Source organism: Nicotiana sylvestris, chromosome 5 (genome assembly GCF_000393655.2).
Source record: "Nicotiana sylvestris chromosome 5, ASM39365v2, whole genome shotgun sequence".
Lineage (NCBI taxonomy): Eukaryota > Viridiplantae > Streptophyta > Magnoliopsida > Solanales > Solanaceae > Nicotiana > Nicotiana sylvestris.
The window spans coordinates 29,916,443-29,931,681 of NC_091061.1; the positions used below are offsets into that span (position 1 = coordinate 29,916,443).

General features: G+C 40.9%; 1 protein-coding gene across 1 annotated transcript; it reads left to right on the plus strand.

Moving 5' to 3' along the window:
- The first annotated feature begins 1,973 nt into the window (after window positions 1–1,973).
- On the plus strand, window positions 1,974–3,017 carry LOC138868444 (uncharacterized). The gene is made up of 2 exons (XM_070145998.1): window positions 1,974–2,371; window positions 2,531–3,017. The coding sequence occupies exons 1-2, from the start codon at window positions 1,974–1,976 to the stop codon at window positions 3,015–3,017; spliced, it is 885 nt and encodes a 294-aa protein (XP_070002099.1).
- The last annotated feature ends 12,222 nt before the right edge of the window (window positions 3,018–15,239 follow it).

Sequence of the window (15,239 nt, forward strand, 5' to 3'; positions counted from 1 at the left end):
GGTAGGGTGGAGTGTGTCAATTCTTTTCACGGAATGGGTTCTTATTCTTATGAGCCCCGTAAGCTTTCTTTGGATCTTGAGAACAGAAAGACTCAACCAACAAAGCCCTCAATCGAGGAACCTCCCGTTTTGGAGTTGAAGCCTGTGCCTTCACACCTCAGGTATGAATTCTTGGGCCCTAGTTCAACTTTACTTGTTATTATTTCTTCTTGTCTTACTAACGTGCAGGTCACACTGGAGGTGCTCCAAAGAAGAAAGAAGGCAATTGGATGGACTCTAGATGATATTCGAGGAATAAGCCACGCCTTTTGCATGCATAAGATTATACTTGAGTATGATGTCAAGCCCTCCGTAGAACATCAAAGGAGGTTGAACGAGGCTATGTAAGAGGTTATCAAAAAGGAGGTGATCAAGTGGTTAGATGCAGGGGTTGTGTACCCCATCTTGGATAGTTCCTGGACTTCTTCGGTGCAATGTGTGCTAAAGAATGGTGGTATGGATGTGGTCACCAATGAGCAAAATGAGTTGATTTCCACCAGGACTATCACCGGATGGAGGGTGTGCATGGACTACCGAAAGTTGAATAAAGTGACCGCAAAGATCATTTTTCATTGCCATTTCTTGACCAGATGCTAGATAGACTTGTTAGACGTGCCTTCTATTGCTTTTTGGATGGGTACTCAAGTTACAACCAGATTTTGATTTCTCTAGAAGATCAGGAGAAAACCACCTTCACATGTCCATATGATACCTTTGCATTTTCTAGGATGCCATTTAGTTTGTGTAATGCACCGCCTACCTTTCAGCGGTGTATGATGGCTATATTTACTGACATGGTAGAGGACTTCTTGGAAGTGTTCATGGATGATTTCAGTGTTGTGGGTGACTCTTTTGATAAGTGTTTGAAGAATCTTGACAAAGTATTGGCCCAATATGAAGAGACAAATCTAGTGCTTAACTGGGGGAAATGCCACATTATGGTCAAGGAGGGCATTGTCCTCGGCCATAATATCTCAAAGAACGGAATTGAGGTAGACAAGGCAAAAATTAAAGTGATTTCAAAGCTTCCTCCTCCTACTTCAGTCAAGGGGGTTAGGAGTTTTCTTGGGCATGCGGGGCTTTACCATAGATTCATCAAAGACTTTTCTAAGGTAGTGAATCCTTTGTGCAAATTATTGGAAAAAGATGCCAAGTTCGTGTTTAATGATGAATGCATAAAAGCTTTCGAACTTCTCAAGTATAAATTGACAGCCACTCCTATTATTACCGCACCCAATTGGAGCTTCCATTTTGAGCTCATGTGTGATACAAGTGATGTTGCGATAGGAGCGGTATTGGGTCAAAGAGTAAACAAGATGTTTCACTCGGTGTATTATGCAAGCAAGACAATGAATTATGCTCAAGTAAATTACACGGTGACGGAAAAAGAGTTCCTAGCAATTGTGTTTGCAATGGAGAAGTGTAGGCCTTATCTCATGGGTCCGAAGGTGATAGTTCATATTGACCATGCAACACTCTGCTACTTGATGAAAAAAGAAGAATTCTAAGGCTCGGTTGATGAGATGGGTTCTATTTCTCCAAGAGTTTGACCTTGAGATTGTTGAACGAAAAGGAAGTGAAAACCAAGTGACGGACCACTTGTACCACTTGGATGAGGAGGGGAGGCCTCGTGATGGCCTCAAAATTAATGATTCATTCCCTGATGAGCAACTCCTCTCCATATCTGTGAATAGCATGCCTTGGTTCGCGGATGTTGCCAACTTTCTTGTGACCGGAATTGTTCCGTGTGAGCTCTCTTCTAACAAAAGGAAGAAGCTTAAACGGGATAGTTTGGACTACTACTGGGATAAGCCTTATTTGTTCAAAATATGTAATGATGGTATGATCCGGAGATGTGTTCCGAAAGAGGAGCAAATGAGTATTCTTGATGCTTGTCATTCCTCTCCCTACGGTGGTCATTATGGTGGGCCAGAATGGCTTCAAAGGTGCTTAGCTGTGGATTTTATTGTCCTACATTGTACAAGGATGCGGATGAGCTTGTGAAGAGATGTGATGAGTGTCAGAGAGCTGGTGGAATCTCAAAGAAGGATGAAATGCCTCTCACCACTATTCTTGAGGTTGACATATTTGACATGTGGGGCATTGACTTCATGGGGCCTTTTTTGAGTTCATGTGGTAACACGTACATTCTAGTGGCCATTGATTATGTTTCCAAGTGGGTTGAGGTCATGGATTTACCCAACAACAAGGTCCGGAGTGTGGTGGCTTTTCTCAAGAAGAATATTTTTACTCGGTTTGGCACTCCTAGAGCAATCATCAGTGATGGAGGTTCTCATTTCTGCAATAAGGCATTTGACAGTTTGCTTGCAAGGTATGGTGTAAATCACAAGGTTTCAACCCCTTACCATCCTCAGGCTAGTGAGCAAGTTGAGGTCTCCAACAGGGAGATTAAGAGCATATTGTCAAAGACTATCAATGCAAATAGGACTGACTGATCGAAGAAACTGGATGATGCTTTGTGGGATTGCAGGACTGCTTACAAGACTCCAATTGGTATGACTCCATATCGGTTGGTGTTTGAAAAAGTGTGTCATCTTCTGGTTGAGTTAAAGAAAAAGTCCATGTGGGCTTCGAAAAAGTTAAATCTTGAATGGGATGTTGCAGCAAATCTCCGGGTAGAGCAACTCAATGAGCTTGATGAGTTCCGATTTCATGCCTATTCCAGCTCGTCCTTGTATAAGGACAAGATGAAGTACTTATATGGCAAGTATGCCCGTAGTAAGGAATTCAAGGAAGGTGACTTGGTTCTCTTATTCAACTCCCGGTTACGACTTTTTTTGGAAAAGCTCAAGTCAAAATGGAGTGGCCCTTTTGAGGTTGTGCATGTAACCCTGTTTGGTGCTCTTGATTTGAAAAACAAAAAGGGTGAAATCTTCAGAGTTAATGGGCACAGAGTAAAGTATTATCTTGGCAAGTTCGATGACAGCCACGTGGTGGCAATGATCCATCTCAAATAATTGATGGTAACCTGCATCGTGTCACGACGTTAAATCAGGCGCTTATTGGGAGGCAACCCATGTGTTTTCTTCTTTTTGATTTTCTTCTTAGTGTAGGATTTGTTTTTGACTAAGTGGTTGTGAGATGTGTGTAGGAATATTTGATGCAGTGCAGGACTAAGCTGAAAAATATTATGGCCTAGTCTAAAGTTGGACCGCAGATAGAGCTCCACTTTTCGCGGTCAGCGGTGGCCATATTGCGGAGGCGTAATTTTGTAGTGGACGCGGGCTTGAAAAGTCCAAAAATGAAACTTCTCTGAAATTTCATCCGCATCTGCAGTGCATTTTCCACAATTAGCGGTGCCTTTCTGTGATCGCGTGCCATTTTTCGCTCTCAGCGACTGTTTTAAATAAGCAACCCTTTTGTTCGTCAAAAGTGCGGACCACAGTGATATTCCGCAGCCGCTCCAGGTGAGTTCTATGGGTCTCAGGGTGCTTTCTATAAATAGGAGGTCATGAGACCTTTTACCCTTTTTGCTCTCTCCACTTTCAAGAAAAAAAAATTATTGTTCACCCAAGCCCTAGTCCGCATACACAATGAACTAGAAGTCCACTCCCATCACTCACCACTCAACTGGTAATTTCAATTCAGAATTGTTGTTCAATTTGTTCTTGTTTTTCTCTTAATTTTTAGGTTTTGCTTCTTCTTCCTCTTTTTCTTTTAATTTTAACTTAGGCTTCATTAATGTAACTAAATTAGGCTTAAATAGTTAGGATTGATTAATGAATACTTAGTGCGGTTAACAATGTAGATGATATCCACTAAATGCTTGAAAAATAGAAACCCTGGGATTGTTCAGTCCATTTTTGAATTACGCGGTCAACGTTCATGAGACAAACTTGAGTTTGGAAGTCTTGAATACCGCGGTCAACAGTGGAAAAGTCTGCTGACAGCGGCCCATTTTACGTGGTTTTGCTATATTTCTTGCAGTCAGCGGTACTCAGCTTCAAAGAAGTAATAAATATGGGTCCGCGGCCGCGGTTGTTTTTTTGCGGACAACAGTGCAACTTCTGCGGCTGCACCAAATTTTCTATGCTCAGCGGGATCATAGAATTAGAGGATGGGTAGTTTTATCCCCATGCCTCTGCGGCCGCGCCCAAGTTTCCGCTCTCAATGGTTCTCATTCCGCGGCAGTGTTGCTTTATCCGTTGTCAGCGAGTCTGCTAGTTTTTACAATATTGTCAATTGTTTTTTGTTGTTCTTTACTGCTTCTTTTAGCACCAGTACTAACAATCTTCCACTAGTTATGTATGCAGAAAATGGTTAAAACAAAAGGTGGCAATGACAAAAAAAAAAAAGGGAAAGCAGAGTCCTCCCAGGGTAGGGGATGAGGACAAATCAAGTTACCCCTAGCAGTGTGGCAATCTATTGGGAAAATGCGGAAAGTTAGCAAAGCTGCAAACAGAGATGCATCCCACTCCGAGGGGAGTGAGTATGTTCCCTCCCGGGAGGCCTCAGAGAGTGACTCTATGCCCACACATGTAGCAGACTTCCTGGAGAGATTTTTGACTGAGAGATACACCCCAAGCCTCTCCTACTTCTCTTTCTTCGTCTGAGTCGTCTGATGGCTCAACGGAGAATAGTGAGTCTTCGACACCAGCCTCTCCTACTACCTCCCCACATAGACCGGAGCCTATTGATGTTGATACTGAGACACATGATGACGGGAGAGGGGGTGATACCCATACTAGAGGTTTGGAAAGGACAAGAAAACCGGAGGTGTGGCAGTAGAGGTTTGTCAGTGAGCAGGCCTATCATAAATTTAAGGAGTGGTGGCCTCAAAGGTCACTCATACATGAGCGTCAGTTTATAGAACGGGATCTTCTGCCCCACAACCCTATGTGAAGCAGCACTTTGATGAAAGAGTGGGGTGGAAATACTTCACAAGCAGGCTGCCGGACACTAATGAGCACCTACTCAAGGAATTTTATGCCAATGTCGCCAACATCAAAAAGGGCACATTTATGACTAAGGTGCGGAACCTGAAGATCAAGTTTGATGGAAAGACTATGAACGACTATATTGGTTTTAATGATGAAGATGAGTCGTTGTACTTAGAAAAGGTGGCCTTGGAGGAGGCGGCCCGCCCGTGGTTGGCATCACTACTAGCTCTCCTGGATACTACTCCAGCTTGGTTGACAGTAGGGGTCTCTATATATAGGAACACCCTGAACTTCGAGGCAAAGGGTTGGAATACATTTGTGTGCAGCATATTGGACCCTACTAGTCATGGCAGTGACATGCCGATTTCCCGGCCGATTATAGTGGCGTCCATTATAGCGGGGTACCCGATTAATGTTGGAAATATCATGTCCAGGGCAATAGCCAGAGTGGTCAATAGGGGTGAGAGATCCTACTCTTTTACAAACTTCCTTACCATGTATTTGGAGGATCAGGAGGTCAAGAAAAGGGTTTTTGATATCAAGGTGAAACCCAAGAAGCCCTTCTCATGGTACAACCTTCAGGGTCCAGGCAACCCCAAATCCAAAGGCAAAGCGACTACTTCTACTAGCCTGTCTGAAGAGCCAGCAGTGGTGGTCACTACTTTTGAGCCTCCCACTGCCATACTAGATCCTGCCTCCGGACCATCTACTTACATGCCTTCCTCAGTGCCCTCCTCATCAGCATACCCTTTGACTACACATAGGTTGAACCAGACCCTCTCCAGCATCAACAACTGGATGTAGGCAGCAACTTCTAAGCTGTCTGTACTATCCAGTTCAGTGGCAGACCAATCAATTCCCGCACAGCCCCAGGTGCCAACTTCAGTGGAGGAATCTCTTAAGGAGCTTCTGGACAACCAGAAGAAGCTCATGGACAACCAAAAGCTCATCATTGATGCTCTTGCAATTCAAGGAAAATCAATTTAGGAGCTAAGCAAGCAGACGAAGAAACTGAAAAAGACTTGGGCCTCAAAGTAGTTCGTGAAGCTGTTGAGAGGAGAGGTGGAGAAGATGAAGTCAGATGGTGACCTACCATTGGAGCTATTATTACAGAACCAGATTCCAGCAGCTCAGACAGAGCAAATACTAGAGCAGGAGGCTAATGGCGATCCTAGGAGGAGAGGATTGATTCCTCAGGCTGATGACTTGGAGATTCAGCTGGAGGACCTCGAGGGAGGTGCTTCAGGCCAGCCACAGGACCCCGAGGGAGGTGATCCAGGGACCCAGCCACAGGACCCCATGCAGACAGAGGACCCATAGGGAGTTTTCTTTACTCTTTAACCTCTTCCGTGATCTTTTTTTGGCTATTAGCATTGAGGACAATGATAGTTCCTATTTTGGGGGTGGTCCTACTTTGATTTGTGATACTGGGATGTAAATATGATACTTATTTTTCTTTTATTGTTACTTTTCACTTTTGGTATGTATATGACTTTACCATTTATTTCACTTTTTGTTATTTTTCAATCTTGGTTTGTATATAAAGTTACTTTCTCATGTATATATTCATTCCTCATTATGTATATTCATCTATATCCCCTATTGTACATATTCAGTTTACTTTCCGTATTTTACTTCATAACTTCTTTTGCAATTTTCCTTAATAACTTAGCTTAGTATTTCATTTAGTAGTTTGTTTTTTAGTTGGTATCTTCTTATTTTTTACAAGTTTTCGTAATCAATAAGCCTTTGGTTTTCTTAACGTCATGGTTCTTTACAAAGGTGGAGTTTGTGTGAACGAGGTGGCTCTTCCCGATGATGGATGGCATTACAACCTTCTTAAGGGTTTGAGTCTATTTTCTTTTCGTTTTTGTGTAAATAGTAGTTAGTGAACAATAGTGCATCAGGCAATGCTTCACTTGGTCCTAACACATTTACCTTTGACCTTATGGTTAAAAACAAATTGGTGTGTATATGATGGTGATAGTTGTGACCTTGAGACTCTTGTGTTGACTAAACAACCATCGAGTGGTTTCTCGAAACCATTTGTGTTGCCAAAATCTTAGCTAAGGTTGTTGTGGGCCCTCGACTTTGTCTCTTTAGCAATCCTATAGTTTGTGTAGTGAGGTTTTAATTTGCAAGTCCAAGTCTCGTGCCAATAAGTCTAGAATTTGCCCTGAATATTTATCTAGGCAAAATCCTAAGTGTAGCTCAATTTGAGAAGTGATTATAGGCTCTCCTTGATCTAAATTGAGACCTAAGAACAACAATAGCCTACCAAGAATGATATTCCTAGTCAACCCCGTTGAGCCATAGCCCTTATTCTTTCAATAAACATGATACAAGCCTTTATCCGTTCTAAAATGATCCTCTCTTGGCACCCGATCTTTCCTTAGCACAAGGCAAAAGCATAAGTTTGGGGGGAGACGAGGAATGCAAAAGTGATAAAAGGTACAAAATGAAGAAAAGGAAAGGCAAAAAGAAAAAGAAAGAAAAGCCAAAAAGTCAAAAAGAAAGTGAACAATGTGGAAGAAATGAAGGGATTCAATAAAAGCAAAGATGAAAGGCTTGGAAAGATTAGAAAAGAGAAAAAGAGGATTGAAATGAACAAGAAAGAGTGACAGTGTGTCTCTCTAGCCCCTAAGGAATAAGTAAATGACTCAAAGAGTTAAGAAAATGTGAGCCAAAATGAAGAAAATGAAGTGCTTAAGGAAAGATGAAACCTTCATTGACCAATATATCCTACCTTGAACCAAAAACCTTCATTACATTCCCGCAAAATCCCTATATGATCTTGAGTTGAGTGAGCTTACATTATGGTGACTCACATAAGGGGCAAGCTTATGATACTTAGAGCCGGACTTGTGACCTTCCTTTGAGAGAGATGAGTGTGTTTTCCACAATCCTCGTTCTGAGTGCTACAATCTAAAAACGAGGTTTGCATATGGAGAGTTGAGGAGTATGCTTTTAGGTTCCACAATGACCAAAGTAGTAGAAAGAGTTTCCTTGATGAGTTGATTCAACTCTTGATGCTTTTGTGTCGCACTAAAGCCATGGTACTAAAAAGGTTGTGTATTGTTAATAATGCATTTGAATTGAGGGTAATTGTTAGTCCCAATTGATTCTTGATGAGGTTACTTTAGGACAGCTAAAATTTTCCTTCCTTTTATCTTGAGGAGGTGGGAATTACTTTGTTTGCTTGAGGACAAGAAAAAGCTTAAGTTTGGGGAAGTTGATAACTAGGGATTCTAGCCTATTTTATGCTCATTTTTGCTTAGGTTTTGGATTAAAAGTATGTACAAGTATTCCCGAATGCTAACTTAGTGTGCTTGTTTGCAGTGTTTGATCAAAAGGAGATAACGAAGTCATAACAAGATCAAAAAAGAGTGAAACCTGCACAAGTTCAAAGTTGAAATCAAAGGGCGCGGACAACGAGAAATAGTAGCGGACACGGAAGGTCTACCGCTGAGGCGGTCCTGATGCTGCTCTTAGTGGATTGAGAATTCAGAGAGTGTTCCTGAAGCTTAACAAGTTACCGCTGCCCATGGTGAAATTGCACATCAGCGGTGTCATCTGACGCGGTCGCGGTCCAATTCTCGCCCTCAGCAAAAATGAGAATCAGAGATCTAAGTTTGGAGTTCAAATTGAAGCCCGCGGTCCACGCACATATTTCACGGCCGTGGTTGGAGGAGCACTGAGGCATTAGATTTTTTGCTCTTAGCGGACTCAGAGTTTAGACCAAGTTCAGAATAGAAGAATTGTGGTCTGCGCTTGCTTTTGCGCGGCCGCGAAAGTCCAAGCGCTGAGGCAACCCATTTTCCGCTGTCAGCGAAATCCCCGTAAGGGCAATTTTGTCCGAAAAATTTAGTTGTGTATAAATAGTTCTTTTTCAGATTTTTAGGTCATCTGTTATTTTGTAGAGCACATGAACCGCCATTTTTAGCCCTTTAGAGTAATTTTAGAACATCTTTAGCTATTAATCTTAGATTTTACTCTTGTAATTACTTTTTATGGCTTACATTTCATCTCCATGTTTGATTTATTCTTTGATTATGAGTAGTTAAACCCATTAGCTAGGGTTGTGGCCCAACCCTAGTTGTGGGTATTTAATGGGTTTTTAATTTTAGGGCTTAAATGTTTATGGATTAATGATATTTAGCTTGATTCATGCTTTAATTGTTGAATTTGTGGTTGCAAACACTGATTTGTGCCTTTTTGACTTAGGCTCTTCTTGAGAAAGAGTGACTAAGTCTAGGAAATTCAAGCGAACAAGGAATTGGGGTGCATTCAAGAGATTGATAGCCTCGATTAAAGGGTTAAACCTAGAAATATTAATACCCCACTTGAGCCAATTTTGCTTGCATTGTTTAAACACCCAATTGGGCTTGAGAAAGCCAATTAGGGCAAAGTCACTCAAACTACTGGGAGGTATAGTGGGAGTAATTATGTGCAATGGTTATATCATGATCCCAATTATAACAAGTCTTCCCTAAGTCTTAGACACCATTATATACCCACCTAGGTGTAAGTCACTTCCCTGGTGCCTTTTTACCAATTGAAAAAACCCTTACAAAAATATCATACTTAGTTTAATTTCATTCTTTATTAGTAGTAAAAGTAGAATAGCAACCAAAATAAAGTATGATTGAAAGTGCAATTAAGAACATCGCACATAGCTAGATTAGATAGAAACCCAATTCCAAACCAATATTAGCTCTCTGTGGATTCGATCCTAACCTTTCGAGTAAAAGCTGCATCGACCACTCTTGCCATTCTATAGTAGTATAGGATTAGAGCCTATCAGTAGGGACATTTACTTAAATTCAATTTGTAAATGGCCATATCATCTTGAAAGCTCACAGGTCAATTAGTTTTATGACTCTTTACAAACTTATTTTTAGTTTTATGGCCCTAACTCTTTTTTTACACATGGGAAATTATTTTTACACGTAAGATATCTGTCATTTACACTTATTTTCTTAAATTCAAAATTGTAAAGGGGCTAAAGTGGGTGCATCACTTAAAAGATTTTTAAAAAAAAACTAGAATACCTGATACAACCCTACAACAACAACAACAACAACCCAGAAAAATCCCACAAGTGGGGTCTGGAGAGGGTAGAGTGTACGCAGACCTTACCCCTAAGGTTATTCATAAAACCCCGAAAAATCGAACCAAAACGAAAACCAAATCAAATCGACCAAAGAAACCGATACGTTTTTGGTTTGGTTTGGTTTTGATTTTGAATTTTAAAATCGATCAAATTTGGTTTGGTTTGGTTTTGGTTTTAATAAGAAATAATCAAAAAAACCCGAACCAAACTGAAAATAGAAATAGCTATTTCAAATTTATATATATATATATATATATATATATATATATATATTTGTACAAAGTTTCTAAAATTGTATGGTAAATGTTAATCGTTCGCACTATTAGTATAGTTTTTTGCCTTTACATTCAAGATTGATTGATACTTTTCTTTTGTTAAGTGTAAGAATCCATTTCATGTTAAAAATAATCTATTTTTAATTGATTCCTTAAATTATTCATCATTATTTGATTCAATTATCATCAATATATCTTGTTAAATCATAGATTTCTCAAAGGGCAAATGTTTGATATTGTTACATTGAAAATGTAGTCGATGGAATATGTGTTTGGTAGTGCATGTCATATATTTGAGAAAAAACTGACAAGTAACCGAAAAAATCGAAAACCGACAAAATCCGACATAAATCGAATCGAGAAAAAACCAACTTAATTGGTTTGGTTTGGTTCTAATATTTGAAAACCGACTTACTTGGTTTGGTTTCTTTTTAGGGAAAAATCGATCCAAACCGAACTATAAACAATCCTACTTACTGTTTGACCAAAAAGTGCTAAACTTTTTATCAAACTAATCAATGATGAAATAGAGGGTAAATCTTAGCCAAGGATAATTAACTCTAGATCAAAGCATGTCAAATACGAGAATCGAATACAATCGAGCTTATATAGCTCTTCTTAAGATTATTAAAAGACATCAAACATAAATGATAAGCTTACATCTTTGATATATTGTTCCGTAATGTAAGAGCAAAGAAGGAAAGGAAGGAATGCCATTGATAACTATGAGACCTATCTCTATTGACTCAGCAATGACGATTACAAAGATTTGCAACCAAAATCTAGGATTTTGCTTTGTTGTTGGAGGTCTCATCCTATTCTTCAATCCCTCTCTCTACCCAGGGAGTCAGTCCCCCTTTCTTGCCTTCTTACCTCCTATATATATTACAAATATTCCCCTTTGCCCAACGGTATTTAGCCAGAATACCCTCTCTTGATTATACTTTTCATCACTCCCCTCAAGTATAACGACATATGTTTTGCTGTACAAGCGTTCTGATAGCTCTATTTTGGCAGTGGCCGAGATACTCATCGTTATTACACCTTCTAGGTACGACCACAACTTGGTCAACCCCTTACCATTCCTTTTAGCGTTAATTCACATGTGGTCAAATTTTGACCCATACAGTTAGTCCATCCGCTCGTTGGGGTTGCCTCTTGGCGAGCTCGATGGGCGGACTTTGTTGATTCAAAAATTGGGAGGAATCTGAACGCTTTATGTGAGGATCAAGATCCTCATAGCAAGGTACCGACGTAACGTTTCAAGAATTGTGTCGGACGGTTACGTCAGTTCAGAATTGGATCGTCACGTCAATTCATGATGTCATAAATACTTCTCATGCATCATTATGGCGCACGTTTCCTAGGTATTGTTTCATTTCCCGTTCCCTTTTCATTTTCTAACTAGCGGCTCTTGGTTTTTGTCACGACCCAATCCCCGAACCCAGTCGTGATGGCGCCTCTCGTGAAGATAAGGCCAACTAAACCAAAACAGAACAACTCTTTTAAACAGTTAATCATCATAAACGGTAATAACAAATAATATAATACTCATAAATTTCAGAATTTAACGATAATAACCGCAAGAACCATCCCGACACATGCTCAATCTGGGGTGCCACAAGTCATGAGCTACTACAGAATCTGCTATAGGTATACAAAGTACGGAATCCGATACAACAGTCTGAAGAAAACATAAATGATAGAGGATAAGAGAGACAAAGGGCTGCGAACGTCGACAGCTACCTCGTAACTCCAAATCACTGCCTAGCCTGGAAAGAATCAGCGCTCAGATTCGGACTCTGCTATGCCTGAATTTGTACACACGGTGCAGGGAGTAATGTGAGTACTCCGACTCAGTGAGTATAATTATAAATAGTGGCTGAAAGTATATAAACACGTAAAGGCACAAAGCAATTCCATATCAAGTAGTAAAATCACTTAAAGCAGTAAATCAGTGAAGAAATCAGATGATATTCCTTTTAAAACAAGTAAAATGGTAATTTAACAGGTAAATAACAAGTAGAAATCCGCCTCTCGGGCACAGTATCAATCGCTCAGCATAGTATCAGCCCCTTGGGCTCACTATTAGTACAGTATCAGCCCCCCAGGCTCAGTATCAATCACTCAGTACAGTATCAGCCCTCGGGCTCACTCTCAGAACAATATCAGCCCCTCGGGCTACCTTACAATCACTCATATCAGCGCCTCGGGCATAGCATCAATCACTCAGAACAATGGGTACCCGCGCTCATTGTGGGTGTGCAGACTCCGGAGGGGCCCCTTACGGCCCAAGCGCTATATCAAGGCACCTCGTGGCATCATCACTCAGCATATCCTCACATCACTCAAACCATCGCGTGGCATATAAAGTATCTCATACCCTCGGCCTCACATCACTCAAGCCACCACGTGGCATAAATAGTAACTCAGGCCCTCGATCTCATATCACTCAGTATATCCTCACATATGGCCCTCGGCCTCACTCAGTCCAGAAATCATCATAAGCCTCTTGGGTATTAGTAAAACAGTAGTTCTTAGCCCAAAACATGATGTAGAAATATCATTTTAGTTTCAAATCTGAGTAAAAGTGGCTAAGCTTGTAAAACAGTAGATATCAACAGGACTGAGATCAAATAATAAGTCAAGCAGTGAGGAAACAATGATAAAAATCCCCGAAGGGTTCAAATAATTGGCACGAAGCCCAAATATGGCAATCAGCCCAAATCATGATGATAACAAATGAATTTCAGTCAAATATTTCGTAAAATCATCAATCGGGATGGACCAAGTCACAATCCCCAGTAGTGAAAGACCCCACGCTCATCATCCAGCGCGTATCTTGCCTCAATATAGCACTACGATGTGCAATTCGGGGTTTCAAACCTTTAGGACATCATTTACAACCATTACTCACCTCGAACTGGCTAATTCTCTAGCTCGTGACGCCTTTGCCTCTCGAATTGGCCTCCATGTGCACCGAATCTATCCAAAATCAGAACGAATACGCCACAATATGCTAAGGGAACAAAGCCCAAGCGAAAACATTCGAAAAATATCAAAAATCCCGAAATTAGCAAATCTCGAGCCCCGGGCCCACATCTCGAAATCGGGTAAAATTTACATTTTCAGAATTCTCATACCCTCACGAGTCTAACCATACCAAAATTATCCAATTCCAATACCATTTGGTCCTTCAAATCATCATTTTACATTTTTGAAAGGTTTCACAATTTTCTTCCCAAATTCCATCCCAAATCACGAATTAAATGATGAATTTAGTGATAGATTCACGTATTCTAGCCAAATCTGAGTTAAAATCACTTACCCCGATGAATTTCTTGAAAAACCTTCAAAAAATCGCTAAAATTCGAGCTCTCTAGGACAAAATATTAAATAAAACCCAAAACCTCGTATTTATAGGGTACCCCTTAGGTTCCAGCCTCCGCGGGCCGCACCAAAATGACCGCGGTCCGCGCAAGCCAGTGCGGTCCGTGCAAACACAACCGCGGCCGCACAGGCCTTCCTCTGCAGTGATAAACTTTAGGATTTTGGCTATAACTTTTGCTACAGATGACCAAATTGCGATATCTTTATCTTTCTGGAAACTAGACACGAAGGGCTACAACTTTCGTTATTGAATCATCTCAAATTTCCCTGTGGATCAAAAGATATGAGCTTCCGAAGTTGGACCGATGATCTGCAGATCTTCATGACCACGGCCGCGGTCACTTTTACGCGCCCAGCACTAAGCCAGCGCGCCCACCGCTAATTCAACCACGGCCAGCGCTAACAATTTTACCCCCATCCATTTTCTAAGTTCCGAAATGTCCGTACTCGCTCAAAACTCACCTGAAACACACCCGGAGCCATCAGACCTCAACCGAAACATACCAACACCTCCCATAACATCATTAACACCTAATTGAGTTTTCGAATCACTCCGAACAACATCAAAACACAAAATCAACTTCGGATTCAAGCCTAAGAACTCCAAGAACTCTTAAATTATGCTTTCGATCAAAAAGTCTATCAAATCTCGTCCGAATGACCTAAACTTTTGCACGCACATTCCAAATGGCACAAAAAACTACTGGAACTCTCGGAATTCCATTCCGACCCCTATATCAAAATCTCACCTATCGACCGGAAAGCGCCGAAATCTCAATTTCGCCAATCCAAGCCTAAACCTTCCACGGACTTCTAAAATGCATTCCGATCACGCTCCTAAGTCCCAAATCACCTAACGGAGCTAACCAAATCATAAAAATTCTCATCCGAGATCAAATACACATAAGTCAAATTTTGGTCAACCCTTTCAAATTTTAAGCTTTCAACTGAGACTGTTCTTCCAAATTCATTCTGATTAACCTGAAACCCAACACAAATGATTTATTTAAGTCATAATATACCACACGGGGCAAGTCATGCCCGAGAACTGGTGGGTAAAATGCAAAAGCTCAAAGCAACCGGTCGGGTCGTTACAGTTTTCCCGCTCAGGGCATTTATGTTTGTATAAATAGGGGAGCCTCTCATTTGAATGTTACGGTTTTCAATTGTTTAAGAAAGAACTTTGAAAACTTTCTCCTACTTCTCTAGTCTCTCATACTTCTGCTTCTTCTAGGATTCGCTGTGACCATTATCTTTTTCCTTTATCATTTTCGTTTCTTTCGATCAAAGAAAACAAATGGCCAGTGCTTCTTCCCATTTTGATAAAGTTGTAGGTGCTCCAGTACTGGAAAATGACGTATCCCTACTCGAAGAGGGAGTGGATGTGGTAAAAGACGAGGGGTTTCCCATGGTGGATAAGGTGGTTCCCCGCCTGGGAAAGACGAGGACTGATTTTAACAGCCCTGCCGGAGATGAACCAACGCACATTCTTTCCACGATGGATGCTGCGGCGATTATGGC

Excerpts from the sequence above, each read along its gene's own strand:
- LOC138868444 (XM_070145998.1), top strand. The coding sequence starts at position 1,974 with ATGGCTTCAAAGGTGCTTAGCTGTGGATTTTATTGTCCTACATTGTAC. Across the intron at positions 2,372-2,530 it reads TTTGACAGTTTGCTTGCAAG|GACTGCTTACAAGACTCCAA; the intron begins GTATGGTGTAAA and ends GTGGGATTGCAG.